A 23450-nucleotide genomic window follows, 5' to 3' on the forward strand; every position below is an offset into this window, starting at 1 on the left:
CAATTCTCAGAATGCAGCAACATAACAAAAAGAAATATCGTAGAGGATTTTATTAATTATTAGAGACAAAACACACTGACGATGAAGGTTTACAAATATTGTAATAATAAAATTAGCATGCAGCAGTAAAGGAACATTGTTAAGTAGTTTAGGCATCACATTCTCTCTCTATATATATAGATAGATATAGATTATAACTATTATAGGCAGAGCTGGTTGTTACATCTTTAATTAAGGTTGCTTAACATTTTTCATTATAAGCCTATGTTTTCAGTTGCTTGTATCTTTGCCAAACTCTATTCAGATTAAAGTTTTCTATACCTGCTCTCTGCCTCAGGCTGAATTGTTTTGGAGAATTCCAGCAAAAATGGTTCAATGTTTGCTAATGTTAATTTGTTGCCAACCATTTCTTTTAAGAGCTCTACCACTTCCAGGGTTTGGCGGAAGAACTTGAAATTTGGCAGCAGAATATTCCTCAGGTAAAGAGACTGTCTTATGCTGTCACAACACAAATCCACCCAGATTTGTTCAAGTTATGGGCCTCTGAAAGTTGTTGTTTGACATGCTCAGTAAAGTTTATTAGAGGCTTGCTGTGAAAATCTCTGAACATGCTTCCAGCCCTATGAAACTTCATTCCCACAGGCCAACTACACCACCCAGGCTGACACCCCAATCCCTACATGCCAACTGCATTAAGCATGCTCCCAGTATCATGAAGCTCCTACAAGCCAATCACACTGACCGTGCTCCAACCCAACACACACCAACAGCACTGAGTATGTTCCCAGCTCTTACTGAGCCTGGGAATAGAACCCAGGTCCCTAATTTATCATCTCATCCACCTAGTCACACTGCTTTTCGCAATGCATGTGTCATATGCATCCTTGGCTGTGTTATCTGTAACCAAAAGACCATGTTCCATTTCACAGCCAAAAATAAAACCAAGAATTCCTAATTCCCAACATTCTTAACATGTCTAGAAAATAGCTGTGTGAGCTAATGCCAGTGTGTGTGCTTCATCACCCTATAATGGCTGGCCCATGTAGAAAACAACATTGCCACCAGCAAGTCTGTACTATGGTCCTGGATTCCAACCCTGCTTTTGTCTCATGCAGGGCTGAGTGGGGAATAAAGTTCCATAGGGTGTAATTTCTGGTTTTTCAATTTTATTTTTTAAAAACCAAGTTTATTACATATAAAAATGAGGTTAAAAATGTTATTTAGGTGGCAAATCCAAGCAAAGTTAGGGAAGATCAGAATTACGGATCCCTATGCAACCTTAATTTGCTCCCTTTGTTCCTATGCATTCTGATACAGTCTTTCATTACATGATCACATACTATTTGTTTTCCCTTACCCACGCCTCATTCAATGCACAGGATGGTCAGTGAATGAAGCAGAGAGCTGTAAAGAAGAGAAAGGAATTACCCTTGTGTTTAAGTCACTCCACTGGGACACTGGAGAGTTGGGCTCTATTCTTGGTTCAACCTCAGACTTCGTATCTGATGTGGAACAAGACTATCATAAGACAAGTGCAAAAGGAGCTGAAATGAGGTCCCATGGCTAACCTTAATTCTGACATTTCCTGACTTTTAGATACTTGACATAGCCACCCTGACATTCTTTTAATATAGTTTTTGCATGTGAGAGAAGAGAGATTTTTTATAACTAAACTGTGGAACTTTCCTTTAAAGAACATTCATTTCTGTGGAGTAGGCAGGGTGTTTATAAAAATAACTGATCTTGATTCTGCTCCCTCTGAAGTCAAAGGCAAAACTACCAGGGCCAAATTCTGCTCTTAATTATACCCTATCCAATTCCAATTGCACAGGGTGTAAGTTACAGCAGAATTTGGTCCCCAACTCCTTCAACATGAGAGGGATCATATCCATAGTGGCTAGCAAAAAACGGCCTAATGTAAGGTAATGCAGCCAAGAAACTTGTGGATTTTGTGTGATCCACAAATATTAAAAGATATAAATCCATAAGGCTATGTCATATTATTGCAAGGGAAAAATCTTTTTGCCCCAGTTTCTGTTCACCTGCCCTATGAAATAAATAACAAATATAAACAATTTACGATATCTAGTCAAATTAATCAAAGTGAAAATTAAATGAATTAAGGAAAAATAATATAGTACAAACAGAACTATTTATACAGTTGTTCAAATCTTTAGTTTCCAGGTGAGGACCTTCTCTTTCTGTAAAAACAGGAATGTGCATCAGCAATTTTAATCCACTGTCAGGAAAGTAATCTTTAAAGATGATATCACTAGTGAACCCATTCTGAGTTCTGAATGAGTTTGAACTCCAAATATATGCTAAATTTTAGCTACAGATTCAGGACTGGCTACTGGTTGAATCCCGGTCATATGCAGGGCACATTAGCCATTCTCCCAGTCCCCTCAGAGCCGGATACAATTCTCCAGGATTGCATATTTATGTAACACAAATATTTGGTAAAAGCTAAGCAGCTCAAAAAGTGCTTAGAGATGCGTGCCAAAGAGGGATTTAAGTGTGTGGCTCTCTCTCACTGAATGACTTCATGTCAAAAGAGCTTCTAGGTTTAATAATTAAATATTTTGTTTAAATATTAAAGACCCACTGATGCCTCTTGGAAAACGCTATATTTTGTTTATGGGCAATGCTGCTCATATGTATCTTCCCTTGTTTATTGGTAGGGATATTAGCAAGAAAACAGGATCTTTGTCACTTTAAGACCTCATCTGCTTCTGAGCTTATTCTCCACTTAAAGTCATAATCTTCTGTTTGCAGTATCACAACTGCTTGCTCTCGAGAGGATTATGATGTGATAAATGCAAAGGACTATGATTTCAGGTGGGAAGTACGAAGCAGGGGGGAAATGAATTCCTTATCAAAAAAGAGGGTGAAAGACAGGAGATGTCCTTGAGCCAAAACCTTCAGTGCCTACTCAGTCCTGCAGTGGAAACTTTGCTAGAGTAAGGGATAAGAACTGCAAGATTTGGCTCCTTAGTTATAAAATTGAAGAAAGAAAAAATGCAATATACCGGCTTTAGTGTCAGCATATTTTTTCATGTGAGCTGATACTGCTGTGCTTATAGCAAAAAAAGGCTAAGGAAGAAGCTGTTTGAAACATTAAAACTGCTAGCTATTTCCCTCTATCTCAATAATGCAATAAACAGGCCTCCTATGTACAGGGTAAAAAAAACAAGTAGAGGTTTTTTGTCTAGGAATCTGCAACTACAGCTCATCCCAAAGAACAAGAAAAGATGCACAGTGGAACCAAAACAGACATGCTAGAGGGAGTTGCAAAGTGCTAATCAATGAGAGTGCAACTGATTTACATTGCATGGATGAACCTTAGCATCTCCGTTTTTCCCTGGTGATTTGGTCTCAGACCCATACACATAAGGACATCCTCTGCCATGAACTCACTGAAGGCTGTGGGACATTTTGCTACATTCCCAAGAGCTCTGATTTAACATCTAGAATCATGTTGTTTTTAATATACTAATTCCTGTGCGATTCTCATTTATCCACTGTGATTTCCCTTCCAGAAGGGCAAGCCTTATATTTCAGGTTAAATAATGTATTTCTGACACATAGGAGGCCTGTTTATTGCATTATTGAGATAGAGGGTAATAGCTAGCAGTTGTAGCGTTTCAAACAGCTTCTTCCTTAGTTTCTTAACAAAGAAGCCTTTTTGCATTAAGCATAGCAGTATCAGGGTATTTTAAAACAAGAGAAAAAAAAGATCAGTTTTCTTCTAAACACTAATGTAGTGGCTGAACAGGCACAAGGACCTGCACAGTCTTTCTTTCTTAAAGACGTAGTAGCTCAGAAGTGTCTCAGTGGCCAGTGACACATATTTCATACATCTACAGATTTTGGTCCCTCTCTTATCATCCCCCTTTCTAGATCATTAATAAATATAATAAACAACACTAAACCTTGGTGGAAAGACTCATAACTATCTTACTTTTTGCTGTCATGTTAATATTTTACATATGAGGACGTTTTGGATATTGCATTGTACCTTTCCCCCCTCTCCTTCATTTCTACTATATATTTTTTCTTATCTTCTAACATTCTAAATAACACTTTCATAAGAAGCAAGGATGCCTATGTACCACTAGCACCAATTCATTTGGTAGCTTTAGTGAATTGCATCTTTGTCTGTTCCATACTTTCAATGTGCCATCTTATTTATTTACTTTGGCTTTCTCTCTCTCAGCCATTTCCTTTCCCTTCATTTTAGGCTATTGGTTATTTCTGGACTTGAAAACAAATTATACTGTTTTCCTAGATTTTTCCAGGGAGTACCTGGATTTTCCATGGGGGGTATTCTGAATGGGAGAAAAATATAACCTGATTTAGCATATGCTTGACTTTAAGCTTGTGTGTGTTTGCAGTGGCACTAAACATTAACTCTAGGAGAGTCGCTAAGGGCATTATCCAACGTCCATTGAAGTAACTGGAAGTCTTTGCACTGACATCAATGAGCATTGGATCAGGGCCCAAGCCTTATGGCAGAGCTTCAGTAGTCTACAGGAAAACGGCTGGTTGGTATCAGGCCCATTGAGGGCACTAAGAAGAATGGCAACAGACCTCAATTGTGTTTGCAAATACTTTTCCAGACATCAGAGTGAGCCCATCAGACTAAAGCCACTTTTGCAATAGCACTAATGAATATATGAATCAAAGGAAGTCAAATGGAATACCCAGCACAGTGCGATTTCACTTTTTGACAGTGGTTATGCACAAATGAGAACTGTTATCTATTATTACTGTCAACTAATGGCCTCAAAAACAGTCTTTGAATTGTCAGTTATTGCCTATTTAAGGCCTAGAAACTTTCATGTGTATGCAATCTAAAAATTCTTAAGACCCAGAAACACTAATGTGCATACCATTATAAAAATTCTCAAGACGCCAGAATTCTGAACAACCTTGAATATGGGCAAAAATGGAATTAAATACTTTTCTTGAAGTAACTACTTAACAAGGCAGGAGTCTTATTAAATAACTCCAATGTACCATATTCTGCAGCCAACTGAAAGTTTGAAGAGCCTTCCTGCTATTCATTCAAGTGCATAGGAAGTTATCATTATATATACAGTTTTTGTGCATTTGTGTATTTTAAAGAACTGTTCAACTCTGAAAAGTGACTGTAAAAATATCATTCTGGGTTTCCCACTTTATTGTCCCTCAGTGATTTACACATTGAATGTGCTTGGTTTACAAATAGAAAGATATTGTATCTAACTTTCAGCCCTGCAAACTCAACCTATGATCTGGGATTCAAACTGAATTCTTTCTTTCTCATGCATGGTCACTCATAATAAAGGTGCTGCAAACCAAATCAGGCCTTTAGTGACACCAGTGGCCATGCCATTGCTTGGAGACTTGCACATTGCAACTTAGTACATAATTCTATTTATGGAAGAGAAACCAGCTCACTCTCTGCACTGCAAAAAATATATGCTCTTAACTCAGGTCAGGTAATGTGTGTTAGCTAACTTGGACTAAAAGAGCAGTGAAGATATAGCAACTCAGTTTTTAACTCGGGTTAGTAGCCAAAGTTCATCCCCAGGCTCCCCGATTGGCTTTAACTTAAGCGGCTAACACAAGTTAAAAGCTGAGTTGCCCTGTCTTCACTGCTATTTAAGAACACACCTTTTTTGGCAGTGAAGATGTGCTTACTTATACTGGGTCTGCAGGGCGAATAAAAACAAAACACATAGGTATGGGATACTTTGAGGATCTAACTGTTGGATTAGGATATCTTATTTAATAACCACACTGAAGTACAGGCACCTATAGGTGCTTTATATGAAGTGATGCTTAACTGCATTATGCTTTTGTAGCACTTAGTATATTTGTTATTAGAAAATCAGGACTCCAGTTCCTGAGGTGACACGTGTACACTTCAAGCCAAGAAGTTTAAATGGGATATGAATGCATTTTTCAGGTACAGAACAGTACATGTGTATTTAAGTAGAGCTGATGGTCCTTACTGAGATTGCATTTGCAGAGATGTAAATAAGAAGTCCATTTAAATCAAGGGAGTTTAGTGAGCAAAAAGTGGGTGAGATGAGATTCGGCCTCGTGACCCCAAAACTCTTCAGTAAGAGATGTGATCTGAAAACGTGAATCCCTAAGGATATGATCATTTCTATTTCAAATTCCTTATAAGCATGATATATAAAACTAGTGAAGTGGAATTTTACTTTAATTTGAGATGAGTAAGCAGGTGGTAAAATACCAGGTAGTCACACCTTTTGCATACTTCCTAAGCAACTTAAAATTATCCTAATAATAATCAGGCAGCTACCTATGTGTGGCCATTTTAGAAGCTGGCCTGTTCTCAACTTATTCCTAAAAAAATCTCAGAGGTGAGAGGGTGTCCTGTCCCCTATTTCTTCACTGACTTTGTTACAGCTTGTCCAAGTGTCTTCCCCCTTTCCCTGGTGCATTCAAAACCTACATCAGGGATTGCTACCCTCAGTACAATCTTTTTAAAAAATTAGAAAGCAAAGAGTCAGATCTGGTTGATGCAATGGCCACTGATGAGCTAGAATGAATTTAAGTAGCTTAGAGTATTTCCAGAGCCAAATCAGTCAGAATTTGCAGGATGAGAAGCTGGGACCATGGGGCTCCAGGCCACTCATATTTTTGGAGTGCAACCAGAAGCTCAGGCTTGTTTTTTTCTGGGGTACACTGGGAAGCTACAAACTGCAGGAAGCTTATCTCCTGACTGCAACATTGTAACTGGCCAAGGTCACCCACCGCCCAGCCCTGACTCTGGGCCTGACAATTTGCTCAGACCCCCTTTGCCCCTCCAACTCCTTCATTAGGGTAGCCAACTTTCTAATTGCAGGAAACCGAACACCCTAGTCCTGCCCCCTGCCCCAAGGCCTTGCCCATTCTCCAAGCCCCACCCCCGCTCACTCCATTCCCCCTCCCTCCATCGCTCACTCACTAATTTTCACTGGCTTGGGGCAGAGGGTTGGGGCATGGGAAGGGGTGAGGGCTCCAGCTGTGGGTGTGGGCTCTGGGGTGGGGCTGGGGCCAAGGGGTTTGGAGTATGGGAGGGGGCTCCGGGCTGAGGCAGGGGGTTGGGGTGTGGGAGGTGGTGAGGGCTCCTGCTGGGGGAGCGGGCTCTGGGGTGGGGCTGGGGATGAGGGGTTTGGGGTGTAGGAGGAGGCTCCAGACTGGGGCCAAGGGGTTCAGAGTGTGGGAGGGGCTCAGGACTGGGGCAGGGGGTTGGGGTGTGGGAAGGGGTGAGGACTCCAGGAGGGAGTTTGGGTGCGGGATGGGGTTCGGGCTCCGGGCAGCTCTGGTTAGTGCAGTTCACGGGGGCTCCGGGAGGTGCTGATGTCAGGTAGCTCCTTAAATAGCAGCCACACCAGTGCTGCCCTGCCATTTCCCAGGCCTCAGAGGCTGTTCTGTCTGCCATGAATCCTGGACACATGGCTCGGCCAGCGCACTGAGGGCAAATTTTTTTTCTGTTCTCCGGAATGCGGGGGGGAGGGGGGTAGGAAGACAGGGAGAGAATTCCACACAAGTGACACACACATATATACCCCACTGCTGCCCCTGGCTCGCTGTGTAGCCCAAATCACAGCAGCTCCAGGGAGAGAGCTGCAGCAGGCTCCCTCCTCAACCCCACATCATTTGCAATGACCAGCAGCCCCTCTCCTTCATCCCCCCCAGGACAGCCACTGGCTGGGGCCTCCACACCCAGCTGCTGTCCAACTCTGCTCGGACCCATTCCCAGGGAGAGCAGTCCAACTTTAGTCCCATGCTTCCGTGCAGCTCATTCATCTCTGCGAGGAGTCTGACAAGCCCACAGCCCATTATCTGCTAGTTGCATGGCCCTGAGATGAGCCCAGTGCAGCAGTCCCCGGGGAGCAGTGGGCCAGACAGGGAGGGGGCTGAAGGCACTTCCTAAAGGCCACCATGCCCACTCTGCAAGGAACCCCCAGCCACTGCCTGCCAGCCCCAGCCTGCAGCCCGAATGCTTTTCCCAGCCCCTTCACTGGGATCCACCCCCTGCCCGCCAGGGCTCGCACCACCCTCAAGTTCCACAGAGAGAGCTGCTGCAGGTCCCCTCCTCATCCCCCTGCTGCCACCTGGACTTTTAACAGCCCAGTCAGCAGTGCTGGAGCTGCCAGGGTCCCTTTTTGACCAGACATTCCAGGCAAAAACCAGACACCTGGCAACCCTATCCTTCATAGAAGATGAAAGGGGTGGGCTGCCCTCTGACCAGCAGTTCCCCGTGGGCCTAGAACCTGCAAGACCAAGTCACTAATCTGCAGACAGAACCTCGAACTACAGAGCCAAGCTACACAGTCTGCAACAGAAGCACAGACCCTGCATGAGCAACTACCCTGCTCCCAGGGAGAAGCAGCTACACTAGGTACCTGAGCAAACCACCATCGCCTGAACAGGCTCCCGTGGTCCCACTGCCCAAACGGCTTGACAGGAACCTTTGGAAATTCCAGGGGTATCTGAGTCAATGCAGGCTGTCCTTTCAGCTCCACCACAGAACGTACCCCACAGACCACACAAGGGTGGGACTGGTAGTTAGCCTTCTCACCAGCTAAGAGCTCAACTGGGCTCCCCCAACATTAGCACAGAACAGCCCAGTTCTCCCTGACTGGGACACCTTCTTGCAAGCCTTCTTGACCATCTTTGACAACCCACATCACGTTCGCTCCAGAGAGGCTGGTGGAAACGAGGAACCTATTTCTGAGTCCTCTGCCCCCTCAAGCCTAGTAAATTTGTCAATGCCACAATTCATCAAGACCTGAGCTCCCCCATCCAGTCCACCCTGAAAGAAGACCCACTCATCCAAGGAATCTAGTCTATACCATTAGAGACTAAGATGCTCTGCTCCATGTGGGATGGGGTAACATACTTTGACAAGTACACAGATGTCCCCCCATAGTGCCCCTGACTGGAGGTGCTACAGCTATGCCATGACACTCCATTGGCGGTTCAGTTTGCCCATTTTTTCTGTTGGCAGTCTGACATCCAAGCTTACATGGACTCCTGTGAGTACTGTGCACACAGCAAGATGCTCCAGACTAGACCACTCAGCACCTTCGTATACTAGAGACTCCAACTAGGCCTTGGTCTGCCATCCTCTTAGACTTCACTGTGGAACTCCCAGCAATTGCTGTGGACAGTCTGACTAAAAAGACCCACTTCATCCCCTGCAACTACCTACCCTCTGTCGAGGCTACTGCCAAACTCCAGGAGCTGGTTCATCTTCACAGACTTCCAGAATACACAGTTTCAGACCAAGCCCCACAGTTTACCTTTCACTTTTGGTGCTAAGCATTCTGGTTACTGCATGTCTCCCTATCAACTTCCACCACATACCACCCCAAACCGATGGGCAACCTAAAGGGTGAACCAAGTACTGGAACAATACTTGAGACATTTTGTGAACTATCACCAAGATAACTGGTCCACACTCCTGCTATATGCAAAATTTTCATATAACAATGCCAACCATGCCTCTACAGGTCAGAGCCCATTCCTCAGATTCCACTCCCATTTTCACTGGGCACTACAAGCAACCTCCCCAAACCCAGCCGCCACCAACTGGGTCCAACAGAGACATCCATCTCATACAGGAGGAGCTCAAGAACCACCTAGAAGAGATGAAGAAGGCTTACAAGAGACATGTAGACCATGTAGAGACATGTAGGAAGCTCTGGTGTTCAGAATAGGCCAGAAGGTAAGGTTCGCCACAAAGCATCTCCAGACCAGTCAACCTTTCTGGAAACTGGGCCACCAATTCCTAGGACCCTTCTAGATATGCCAAAAGATCAACCCAGTTACCTTTAAACTACAGCTTCCCCAATACCTCAAAACACACCCACTTTTTTATGTTTCCTTTTGGTAGCTCTATACTGAGAGCATCTTTCCCGACCAAACCACACCCCTGCCTTCACTAGTCAAAATCCAGGGTCATGAGGAGCATGCCATCCTTGATTCCCAACAGAGACATGGTTGCCTGTATTAGTTCATAGATTGGAGGGCTCTGGCTTCTCATGTTCATGTCCCTGACCTAGTCAGGGTGTTCAATAGGACTCACCCCAACAAGCCTAAACAGGCATCACCCCAAGAGGGGGACCTGAAGAAGGAGGTGCTGTAAGAACCTGTTCTCATGAGGATTCCAGGCTGCTAATGTTTCTGCATTGCCACGGGATGCTGAGGCTGGGTTTCTGCTGGGGGACCCTGGGAAGCTAGACCTTGCAGGAAGTACTGCCTAGTGGGGACTGAGCGGCCCACTGATTGGCCCATTCTGGTATATTAACCAGCATAGGACAGCATAGGAAGCTGTCTCTGCAACAGTGCAGGCAGCCTGCTTGCTCTGCTGCAGAACTTGCTGTTAGCCCTAAACACCAGCTCCTGACTCTGGCTCATTCCCAGCTTAACTACTTGTCTCCTGTCTGCAACTCAGCACCTGACCCTGATTTCCTGGCATCCTGACCCAGCTTGTTCCTGATTCCACTACTTGCGCCCTGTCTGTAAGTCTGTGCCTGACCCTGACTTTCTGGTATCTTGACCCACCTCAACCCTGACTCCACTACACATCTCCTGACCACAATTTGGTACAAGGCCTGTGCACGTAGGCTGCCTACTGGCTGGCCCTGCACAGGCCCTTATAATGTGGCCTTTCAGTCCTCTGTTACTGCCCTTTTCTTTGTTCTCCTAGTGTTGAGAGATTCCTGGTATGCATCATGAAACAGGAGTGAGGGATTCACTAGCAAACTTGTCCTTTTATAAATTAAACTTGGAATTTTAAGTGTTAAAAATACAGCACTGGAAGGGACCAATGAAACATTTCAAATGTAACACAGAATGAAAGACATAACTACTGCGCTACATAGCTATGTAATAATACATAGCTACTGCGCTAGCTACCCACATCCAACAGGCTAGTCTGGAACACTTCTGTCCAGTACTTCCCTTTTGAAAGGTTATTGGTGAGGGAGGAGCTTCATCATGCCTCAGTTTGCAAATATGGGTGGCCTCTCATAACCCTGCTATGACTAAAATGGCTAGAAAACTCACCCGAGATTTAGCAGAAATATGACGAGTCACCTAATTGTAAGTGAATAGTCGGGGGAGACACTTTGTCTGAAAAACTCCAACAATATAAAATTTAACATGGCACACATTAAGTGGATTAAAAGCTGGCTAACTGATAAATCTGAAAATGTAATTGTAAATGGGGAATAATCAAGCGGGTGTGTCCCTCTCCTGGAGGGATTGTTTCTTGGCCCTTTGTTACGTGATGTTTTTATTAATGACTGGGAAGAAAAGATAAAATCACTGATAAAGTTTGCAAATAACACAAAAATTGGGGGAGTGGTAAATAATGAAGATGACAGGTCACTGATACAGAGTGATTTGGATCACTTGGTTTGCTGGGTACAAGCAAACAATATATGTTTTAGAATGGTTAAATGTAAATGTATGCATCTAGAAACAAAGAATGTAGGCCATATTTGCAGGATGGGGAACTCTATCCTGGGAACCAGTGACTCTGAAAAAGATTTCAGGAGAGGATGGATAATCAGCTGAACATGGCTCCCAGTGTTACACTGTGGCCAAAAGGGCTAATGTGATCTTTGGATACATAAACAGGGGAATCTCAAGTAGGAGTAAACAGATTATTTTACCTCTGTATTTGGCACTGGTGTGACCACTACTAGAATAATGTGTCCAGTTCTGGTGTCAACAATTCAAGAAGAATGTTGATAATTTGGAGACGGTTTAGAGAAGAGCCCCGAGGAGTAGTAAACATGTCTTATAGTGATAGATTCCAGGAACTCAATCCAGTTATTTTACCAAAGAGAAGAATAAGGAGTGACTTGATTATAGTCTATAAGGATCTACATGGGGAACAAATATTGGATATTGGACTCCTCAATCTAGCAGAGAAATGTATAACCCAATCCAATGGTTGGAAGTTCCAAATTCAGACTGGAAATAAGGAGCTAATTTTCTACAGTGAGAGTAATTAACCACTGAACAATTTACCAAGGGTGGTGGTGGATTCTCAGTCACCGGCAGTTTTTAAATCAAGATTGCATGTTTTTCTAAAAGAAAGGCAGAGCTAGAAGGGGAACTGCAGAGTGAAGGTATAGGAAGAGAAGGTCTCCTGCAGTGGTCCCTGAAGAAGGGAGTTGGGATTAGCTAAGAAGACCCAGCTGAAAGTTTTGTTTTTCATTTGGGGAAAGGCAGGTCAGGCCTTCCATCTTCTCCAGCAGCCCAGACAGCAGGAAGGGACACTACCCTAGGGAGGAGGGGCTGTACCCATCTTAAGGCTGGGTGGTAGATTTGATTTTTGTGTTTGGTTTTAGGAACTCTCTGATAATAAAGAAACCAACCCCCCCAGAAAGGCTGTGATTGGATGAGCAATGCCATGTGAAGGTTTGTTTAAGGAGCCCTGATGAAGGGGAAAACAGAGGCAGGACGCTGCAGAGGCACCTCTGGCCATGAGGCAGTGCTTGGGTGGTAGCCACTGTGTTACAAGGGTCTACCTGTGGTATTAGGAGCTCAGTGTGTATTATCAACTGGTGTGCAGTATAACTTAGGTTGTGACTTCATCAAAATTATATCTTTCTAGCAAAGGAAACAATGGGATTTACTAGAGGGATGTACGTGACTTTGTAAAAACATCTAAAAAACCTGAGAGGGCACTTATAAAGCTGCATGTATGGAAAATGAAGTAACAGGGACAGCAGCTAATTAAGGGCCAGATTCTCTTCTCCTTATTCAGGCATTGTATCCCTTACCTGCAAGGATCCTGGGGCTGTATGAACTCCTGACGGAGGTTCAGGCATCTCTAGTGCAATCCTCTTTCAAAGGGTGGGAGGTGCAGACCTCTGGGGGCTGCTGCTGCAGTAATGCAATGCCAATACTTTAACAAGGGCCAACTGAGAGACCCCCTCCAGCGTTTCAGCGTGCTGTGGTCAGGCTGCCACACTGGCAGCATTCCAGGAGAGCACTCCAGGAGGCAAGGAGGCTAGAAGCCAGCACAGAGACACAGAACTGCCTACTTTTTCCAAAGGAAGGCGAACTTCATCCTCCCCCATGGGAACCTTCAGAGGAAACTCCATAAATGGAACCTTTCAAATTTTCCTGGCCTCTATGTGGGATTCTTCACATAAGAAAACCCTCTGACTGTATGCTATTAATCATTACTCTAATTATTATGATAGTGTCCGAAGGGTCTAGTCAAAATCAGGGCCCCATTGTGATAGGCACTATACAAATAGTATTTACAATCTATCTATACAAGACAGACAAACAAAAAAGGGACATACAAGATACATGCATATTGTCAATGGTACATAATTGTCAATGGTACATAGTTATTTGCTCAGTGTCATCTTCCCACCTACAAATGTTTTTATGCATGCGTATGAAAATGTTTTATTTTTGTCTCTGATTTTGTTTTCCCATCACACTATTCCTTGACTCTTCAACAGTTAATATAAAATAGTTTAAATATCCTGGGGGAAAAACATGTCAAATACAACAGAAAAAATATTTTCAAATTGATTCAGCTCTCCGAGGATAAGAGACATTCTTTGAATAGGTGAATCCATCCATTTCTCTATTATTGTATGCTTCTGTCTATCCTTGAATATACTCCCTCCAATCAAATACAAGACTGTAATTCACCTTGGAGGCTCTGTGGATTTTTCTCTTCACTGGAGCAGTGTGTATCTTCAGCAGCTTATAAATAACTGTAGAACTCTTGTGATGAATTATAGCACAAGTGTTCAAAGACTATTCATTATAGTTTTTAAGAATATCCAGAACTGCATTTTTAGCTAGTTGTCTTGCAAGTAGACTCAGCAGTGGGATGATTGTGATTAACAAAAAAATGTTTAAACACAGTAATGATTTCTTTATGTGAATGAAGAAGACAACAGTTGCTGGCAAAGGTAATGTACAGATTTGCTGAGGACTCACTGTTTTGGTATAATATGTATTCATAATACTAAAAAGCATTTTTAACATTTCTGTTTGTTTTTTTTCTTATAAAAATTTCCATTAGACTTGGCTGACCTATTTTTAGCACCAGACACATGTGTCTTATCTAAATGACAGACTGAATATATATTATCCTGCAGCGACAGTGACTATTCAGTATTCTAAGCTGAAAATATAAGGTCTGTGAAATCAAAACTTCAAATTGTTATTCAGTTGCTAAAGCTGTGGTTAACATATGCTGCCTTCTTCCATAAACAGGCTCTTAATAAAGGATCAAATCTTACTTGTCTTACTCCTGTGACTAGTTCCATTGGACCTGCACCTTATCCCACTGAACTCAAAACTCCCCATGAATTACAAAACTCCAAAGGATTTGTATAGGACCAGGATCAGGCTTATCAACTTCAGTGGCGCTACTCCCTGGCCAGTGGCCCCAAATATTTTATGATAGATGGTTCATCATAAATAAAGAACAGGTGATACTACCCAGTGCATTGCTACCTATATGCCGAAATTTCTGGCACAAGTACGTTTATCCCTACTATGGATTTTGGAGGCCACATGTTTTCTAATTCAGTGGTGGAGAAAACGGGAAAATATTCAGAGAAAAGATTTAAATCTATGGTATTCTTTTTGCTCTACATTTGAAAAACATCAAGCAGTACTGTAGCATTTATCACAAAGATTGTTTTCCCTTTACCGTATTGCCAACCACACATATTCAAAAATCATGAGCCAGCTCCCCAGACATATCATCAGTGGCCTAAAAATCAGAAGATTTTTAAAATAATAAATTTGGTTTCATTTTATTTGCCTTCTTGTTTTTGAGCCTTTGGGATTCATGTTTTCAAGCTTTTCTCCACAACCATGAGAGGCAGATGCTTACTTTTTCAAAAATGAAAGGTGAGATTCTCACATGATCTCATGACTCCAGGAGCTGAAGCTGTCAGAAAAACCCAAATACCTCACAACTTGGCATAAAATCTCAAGAGCTGGCAACACTACCAAGTCAAATGTAAACCTTTAAATGATCGATTTTTAGATCCTTGAATATATGGTTACCATATCCAATCTAACTTTAAAAAGTAAACTAGCATAAAATGGACTGGCTTGATGGGCCCAATCTTGAAGTATTTACTTAGAGAGAGATCCCAAAACTCCCACTGAATACAGAACCGGCTTAAATAAGTGAATGGTTTGTCATTTGGAGTTTTGAATGAATGAATAAACAAACAAACAATGCTTCTCAATACTTACTTGGGTAAAACTCCCATTGAGCTTTGTTGGCAGTTTGGGTTGGTAAGGAATGCAGGGATGAAACCCAAAATATTTGCTTCTCTAGCTGTTTCTCTGAAATTTTCTTAAAGCATATAGATAGGATAACTGCATCAAGCAAAGCCTGATTTTTGCACTCATGCAGAGTATACAGACCCTTGGAAATTAGCTGGTCTCTCTTGATCTTGTGACTAGAGGAGGCAATTTACAAGTTTATTCCATTTCCAGTTCCAGTGGTGTTTCCCATGTTAAGAACAGAGAGTCCAACTCAAACTGGTAGAAGCTTCAAAACGGAGTGAAACTGTTAAGGGCAACCTCAGTAACAATAGCTTTAAAGAACTGGTGTTCCAATAACTATCAAGGCCAAAACAGCCAATTGGGCTCAGTGAAAGTTGCACAACTGAAAATCAGCTTAAATTGGTTGTAAATGAGTGTCAGCAGGGCAGGTGGGGAGAGAGAAATCTGTTGTATCTTACAACTACTCCTATCTTCCAGCTGGTTGCTTTTCCTGCTGCAATCCTTCCTTTTAACCCCCTAGGGAGTATGTCATACCAATTTACCTTCACGAGGACTTATGCCAATTTACGTCTTACTTTGACCTAATATGTAATTTTTTTCCAACAACAAAAATCTGAAATATCTGTGTAGTGCTTATAATATACTGCTGAGATATGTGTTTTGCAAAGACTTTCAAAACTTGGAGGTAATTTTACCCCCCAAAAGGAGCACGGTACTCTCACGAAATTTATCAGCAGAACACAAAATTCAGCATAGGATGAGTTATGAAGTATAAATAACTGTTCAAAGTTAGTATCTACCCTTCCATTACTCATCAGAGATGTGATTATAGTGCTTTACAGTGTGCTGTCCTTATTAATTTTTAATTTGGGGATGTTTTAGTACTAAAGACAGCAAGGGATTAATAGTGCTCACTAGAGACAGTCATAATAGGCATGTACCATGCAAGTTATAGTCCTGACAATGAACTTCAATACCGATTTGCAACACCCATTTTTCCAAATCTGAGTCTCTCCTGGAAGACTGCCAATCATTCAAAATTTGCCAGTAGTTCTGTGATTATGGTAATCACTATTCTCTAAGGACTACAATCAGACCACCAAATGCATGTTCCTGTCTGACGTAAGTCACATTTGAATGTAAATGTCAGAAGGTGAATAACTAATGTGTAAACCCATTCTGCTATTTAACACAGGTCCTGTCTTTCATCCTCATTTATTAAGGCATATATATAGCTATGTTTAATATATAACTAATCACAACTAGAACCAGCCAGCAATAGCAGTAGAAAATTATAACCATAGTAGTATGACTTTACATTCACTTTTTGGGCAAGAAACTACAAACTCCAACTTGCGAAATACAATTCTTTGTCTTTTGTCAGATTTTATGTGAATTGATCTGTACAGTCCATAATATTTTGTGCTATCGTACAAAATGCTAAACTTTGCTAAACTAATGAGAATGCTAAACTTTGTTTTATATGGCATTGCTAATGTTTGTGCAAGGATCCTTATTATATTTTGTAATTCAGCAATTTTTAATATTCTTTAAAATAAATATTTCTTTTCAAACATTTTTTTAAATAGTGCCATTTCATGATGTCAAATTAATCAATTTATTTCTCTAAGAATCTTAAATTTAATTCAGTTTACAAAATCTCAGGTCAATTTAATCTGATCAAGAGGAAAAACAACAGCATTTCTACTGACAAACATAATGTTGAACAGTAGTGATGGGGATATTGAATTATAACATATATGGAAAGGGGTAAAAAAAAATACAGCTTTTCATATTCCAGCTCATAAGATTCCAGTAAAGTAAAAAGTTAGAGGAAATTTTAAAATATGCAGTTTGTGCACGAGGTAAAATGCAAATAGACACAGCAGGGTTAATATAATAGCATTAAACACTTTACACTGTTACAGGTTTCAGAGGGATAGCCATGTTAGTCTGTAGCAGCAAAAACAAGGAGGAGTCCTTGTGGCACCTTAGAGATTAACAATCTGATGAAGTGTATTATAGCCCACGAAAGCTTATGCCCAGATAAATTTGTTAGTCTCTAAGGTGCCAGAAGGACTCCTTGTTGTTTTGACTTTACACTGTGAATTATTATGATTATTTGTATTACTGTAGTGCTTACAACCCCTTGAATACCTACATATTTCCACTGTAACAGAGAAGACAGTAAACTGAAAAGACGTCTCTCAATTCAATGTAAGACATTAAAGGAGTTCCTACCCACTCTCCAGTCTTAGCTGGGAGACATACTTAAACATGAAGACCAATCATTTCACTGGATGAAGAGGTGATACCTAGGTTGACAGAAGAATTCTTCTGTCGACCTAGCAGCATCGAGACGGGGGTAAACCAGCCTAAGGACAGCGCTCAGGGTGCTATACTTTTCACAGCCCTGAGTGATACAGCTAGGTCGATCTAATTTTTAAGTGTAGACCAGGCCTATATGAATTAGAAATCCAAGCCTCATGAAAAAGAGACCTAGGCGCTTTTGAAAATTTTACCCATGTTTTTAATGTGTGTTGCGGGGGCTGAAGGGGATGCAAACACCAAAATAGGTCCGTCCATGCAAAACTCTTTCTGGGGCTCCAAACCAACAAGTACCTTCAGAAGTGGGTATGAAGCTATGTCTACTGTTTCTTTAAATCTGTAGCAGTAAATCAGGCAGGAGAGGGACTGGGGAAGATTCTAGGCAGAAGCCTTACAGTGAAGCACAGAGAGAGCAGCTTTAGGGATAATACTATTTTCCTTCCTCTAAAAATGTTCCTTGTTTGTGGTTAGAGCCCTGGCACCAACTGAGGTGTGGAGGAGTGCTTGCTCAATGTTCTCTAGGCCGCGGAGCCAGAGGGGCCATGGCCTGACCACTTTTAAACAGTAGTTTCATAGTGAACCAGTATGACTGCTGTTGGAATAATCTGGAGTGTCACTGCGGCTGCATGGACACAGCGCCACTGAAATGTGACCTGACTGTCCCTTTGTACAAACCAAAGGGCAGCCAGGCCAAATTTCCATGAGTAGCGATGTGATCTGATGAACAAGGTTGCAAGACCACTCAAATTTGGCCTGATTGCCCCTCTTATCCAGATGGGTAGTTGGGCCAACTGGAGTTGCAACCTAGCACACAGGGAGTTTGTTCCTGTAAAGCAGAGAACAGGGGACTCTGCTGAGAACTCAGCTGCCAGCAGCACTGGCTCATGCACTGTCTGGAGAAAAGAGAGTGGAAACTCTCTGTCTGAGGGAGACGTAGGTTCTCTATGGGGAGGTGGGCCAGAAACAGAATTTCCTTCCCTCCCGCAAGATGTATATGAATAGGTGCCAGCAGGCTAGAGGAAATCAACTCTTTCTGAATTTCTGTACCATTAAAACAGGAGAGCTGGGAGACCCTTGACCTATTAATATACAATTATGGTGACTGAAAATAAAATTTTGTCAAGTCTTATTCCTAACTTGAAGTACTGATCTTCAGCTCCATCTGAGTTTTCAAGTGAAGGGGGCAGCTCTGAAATATCAAGTCAGCAAAACACAGGTGACCACTGACAATACAGCAAAGAAATGGAAGCTCTGCTATGTCAATATGTACCAGCCACGCATATCTCCATATTGCCTGCATCAACTGTTTTTTATGTATTTACCTATCATTCTTATTACAGGTACATGAAACAAACAGTGCTCTTATTTAAGTAAGCTTAGGGATCATTAAATAGGCCAATTAATATTAATTAATATCAATTAATATTAAATAAACCACTGGCACATTCTGTGAAAGGCTTCCGTGCAAAATAGGGATTTTCGTGCAAAATAAAAAGTGAACAAGTGATTTTATATAAAGACTTTAACAATTTGTACTCATGTAAGAGAACTTCTTCTGACCTTGAAATTGCGTGCTAAATAAATTACCTCGGAGCGACAGTGATGAGTTCTCATTACAGCATCTGGAAGGAAAAGAGAAAGACATAGGACTGCATCTGGCTTAGTTTCAGATTCACTTAAATTAACGAGTTTGATTTCAGTGCTTGTTGTCTTGTGCAGATTCTTTAGTGAGATCTGAGTCTCCAAGCCCAACTTGCAGCAGTCTCAGGCGTTTATATTTAATTCATCTGCTAGCAGTGGATGGCGAAGTTCTGGTGTACTTGAGAAATCAGGAGGTTCGAGTCCCTTACTTTCCTCCCACCAGCTGAGATTTCGTTAAGGGATGGGTGGAGACTAGGCTGCCGCAGTCCTGGACTCAGCTTGAATTCTCTAAAGCCTTTGCCCTAATAAACTGAGGCTAAGGCGCTCTATGCGGTCGTTTTAGAAACAAAATCCAAGGTAGAAAATGAGCCCACCTGGGAAGGGAAAGAGGGATTTATTTGTATTTAAAGAGACTAGATTCCTCCTGCCTTGGAAAGGAAGGCGCTGCATCTCTTACCTCGGCTCCTTGAGCGCCCTGAAAGGACGGATTTGATAGGATGCCTCCCTTTCTGGAGCTTGCGGTGCCAGCAGCAGAAGAATAAAATCGTAGCAATGGTCCCCAGCAGGAGCAGGAGCAAGAAGAGGGCACACTGGATGCTGTACGGGCGCAGCAAAACCAGGAACGCTGCGGCGATCATGGTTCCAGCGCGTGTGTGCGGGGCTGAGCCTGGAGCGCAAAGCAGCCCGGAGGGCAACGCCGGGCAGGCTGCTTATCGAGGCAGCAGGAGCGGCATGATTGCTGGTCCGCGCGCTCCTGAAATCAGGATCCGGAATGGCTGCAGCAGACACACACAGCGCTGCTGCGATGTGCTGGCGAGTTAGCGGGGAGAGGGCTTCAGTCCATGACTCAGCAGACGGGAGGGAGGCGGCGGCAGCAGCCGCAGCAGCAACGGGGATTTTTCCGCTGGCTTGTACACAAGTGAGAGCAGCGGGCGAGCGGAGCGAGGCGATGCAGAGGGATCAGCAGCCCTCAGCCGCAGTCCTGCCCTGGAACATGGAGGGGGGGCCCCGCTTGTGCTGGTCTCGCGGCATTGCACCGTGCTGTGCACCTCCAGCTCCTGCATCCCAGAAATGCCCAGTTTTAACGCTGCTGCTGACACTGAGGCGATGGCTGCCCATCGGTTGGCAGTTTACAGCAGGGGCGGGAGGAGGAGGAGGAAGGGGGCTGAATCCCAAAGTTTGCTGCTGCTGCTGCTTCTGGCTGCTCATCAAGGGGGTTTTGTTTTTTTGGTTTGGACTTGGCTGGCTGGTGGCTGATGACATCACACGAGCTGCAGCTGCTGCAGAGGGGAGAGCGAACATGGCTGCGGCGAGGTACAGTAAGGAATGAAGAGGAGGTGCAAGGAGGAGTGTCTCCCGGGAGCCGGGCAGAGCGCGCTGCACGGTGTGGGGACAGTGTCCGGAGCCGGAGAGCCCCGCGAGCGGAACCACCGCCAGGCGCGGAGAGAGAAGCAGCCAGACAAAGCATCTGCCCGCAGGCTGCTTCCTTCCCTCTGGAGGTGAAAATCTTTCCACTTGCGGCTTCGGAAGAGGAGACAAGACGCTGGGAAGCAGAACCACAAGCAAGAAAGTAACACGGTGAAGTAGCGTATCGCCCTTCATTCCTTTCCCCCCTTCGCTCAGCGAAAGCATTGCTTGCTCTAGTAAATCCACTGCGACCGCTTGTCTCCCACTCTCTGCCTTTGGCACGCGTTAAGAGAAGTTCCTTTTGGTAGGGGCAGATTTATCTTGGTGTCATCCTAAAACAAAACAAAACAAAAAAATAGCTTGTCTGCCCTTGCCCTCTCTGTGTTCGCAGGTTTCAAGGGTGCTGGTGTGTGAGCTGCATTCCCAAGAACTTCGATTTGGATTCAGAGTCAATTCTGTTTTAAGCAAATGTTGGGGGGAGGGGAGAGCCTCACTAAGTGTCTGGTATTCTTTTCACTGCTACAAGGTTTGCTGTGCAGGGTACAGAGCAAACGCAGGGACACAAGTCAAAACCAGTTTCCTGAAAGGTCTATAACGATATACACGAAATTGAAAAAATATTTTAAATGAATAATTGTTATGTATATTACTGCATTTTGATACCTCATCTTTTGCAGGGAGGTTTATTTCCGTTGCCTGGTTTAGTGCAATAACTGACTGAGTACTGAAGAGATTGTGTAGCTGTCCTTCATACAGAATATCGTTTTTTAGTGTTATAAAATACATGCAGCGCATATTGTAAGAGAGGTATAATTTACACAGTTAGCTAAAATATTTTAGCTATTAAAGCCCGTTGGGAAATTCCCTGGTGCTGTGGGGTGCTGCAGCAAAATCAGTTATATCAGAATACCATGTATGCTGGCTTCCTGCAGTAAACTGCAATATGCTGCAGCAAATGTCACCTCCAGTGAGCTTCATTGCACACTGTTACGTTGGGATGAAGAAACCAAATGGATCCTATGTACTGTTAATGTATATAACAACTATGTTTCAGTATTTGTAACTGAAGGCATAATACTTTAAGAATTATCTTTCAGAAATTATGCACAAGTACAATACAAATCTCTTATTACATTGTAAAAATACACCATGAAAAATACATGTACATTTAGGTAATATTATGCAATAATATTTACCAGTATGATCCTAAAAAGTTAGGACTCATTGGTAAATAAATTTGTGTTCATTTTATGTGGCTTACATGCACACACACAATTCAGAGAAATATTTTACAAACTTTTTATTAATAATCAAATGCACTTTATGTAAATCAAATTGCAGTGCTGTTTATGCTTTTATATAACAAAAGGTATGGATACAAGTGTGTGCCTAGATTTAAAATACACTACAAGACCATCTAAGTTTATAGAGAGAAACCTAATTGTGATTCCTTGAGTAAGTATGGATAAAATAATATATGGAATTCAGCCTATTTATCACTAAATTGTTGTATAACTCCTTAGTAGACTTTTAAGATTGTGGAAATCCATTTTTAGTTGATCTAGGTTTTTTTTTCTGGATAAAACTGATGGTGGGTGGTGTGTCTAACCCAGAAAAAGAATAGTGGTGGTGGTTTTTTAGTTATAAGATATTTCATCCCACCTTTTTAATAATGTGATAGAATTCTTCTGTAGTATTACATTATAAATAGAACGTTTAACAGCATAGGGTAAAGGCATTATCTGAGAGTACATGAGTACATTCTTCATTATCTGGGAAATAACAGATGTGATCAGGTTGCATTGCATCATGATGCAACAGTGAAATGTTTCCTGATACCGCAGTACACTGCAGTAAGGCTGTATTAATGCAGATTACTTGGAGATTATTGAAAAGGTCCACGTTGCTTCACTTGCACGAGACAACTTGATGTATTCTCCATTACAGCACACTGCCCTACTGTTATGTCTTGTTGCACTATGTTGCTGTCACAAAAAAACTTTTCCTTTCACTCTGTATTGATTTATTGAAAGATCTTGGGAGATCCTTGGAAGTGTACTGTAACAATGACCACACAATGCCTTGATGTGAATAAGAGCCATGGAATGTTGGTATTTTCTCGTTATCTCTGGATAGAAATGGCATTTGGCTGCAAGTAAGGCATCTGGCTGCAAGTAAATCTGTAATATTGGCTCATTTAGAAGGCAAAAGCTATAATTTTTTTCCTAAGGGTTATTGCACAATCCTCACATTAGGATATTATTTTGCCAAAGAGGCATGATGAATTTCATTACATCTACTTCTCTTTTGCATTTGAAAAATGCAAAAGAGAATAGTTTATTTCAAGAAATATATGCACAAATGTCAGATAGTGACGGCTGTCGGCTTCTGAGCCCCAGCAAACTGGGTCATTCCCCTCATTTACATTGGCCTCTGCTCTGCCTCTGTCAATATTTATATTACATCATTATTCTGTTTTTGCTAAGCATTTTCCTTTTCTGTACAGGAGTTAAAACATTATTACCATTACTTATAATGGTCAGTAAGAATTAAGTCACTGAAGGGATTTCACTTTAAAAAAAAATTGAAACAAGGTTATTAGTTATTTGGAAAATATACCATTTTATTTCCTGTGTGTATCTGAAAGATAAAAAGAACATATTTATTTGTACAGCAGCTTTGATACAAACTTCTTCTCAAAAATGCTTTTTAGAGAGGTAGTCTTAATACAATTACAGAGTTTTAGAATCGGATAGGAGAAAAGAGGC

General features: G+C 42.3%; 2 protein-coding genes across 6 annotated transcripts in view; one reads left to right on the forward strand and one right to left on the reverse strand.

The window, feature by feature from the left end:
* The window catches only part of DST (dystonin), a 473375-nt gene extending 453342 nt beyond the window's left edge, over positions 1-20033 (reverse strand). The window contains exons 1-2 of the mRNA XM_084622757.1: positions 19733-20033; positions 19222-19256 (exon numbers count right to left, since the gene is read on the reverse strand). Coding sequence (XP_084478883.1) covers positions 19222-19256; positions 19733-19913 — 216 coding nt within the window. The 5' untranslated portion in view covers positions 19914-20033. The remainder of the gene's footprint in view (positions 1-19221; positions 19257-19732) is intronic.
* Positions 20034-20538: 505 nt separating this feature from the next.
* The window catches only part of BEND6 (BEN domain containing 6), a 41273-nt gene continuing 38361 nt past the window's right edge, over positions 20539-23450 (forward strand). For 2 of the 5 annotated variants that reach the window (XM_084622766.1, XM_084622767.1), the window contains exon 1: positions 20552-20858. The gene's annotated coding sequence lies outside the window, so the exon portion shown is untranslated. Of the gene's footprint in view, positions 20859-23450 lie in introns of all 5 variants that reach the window. The other 3 variants (XM_084622769.1, XM_084622765.1, XM_084622771.1) reach the window with 2 other exon arrangements.

This window comes from Lepidochelys olivacea, assembly GCF_965140295.1.
Source record: "Lepidochelys olivacea isolate rLepOli2 genome assembly, chromosome: 3".
Lineage (NCBI taxonomy): Eukaryota > Metazoa > Chordata > Testudines > Cheloniidae > Lepidochelys > Lepidochelys olivacea.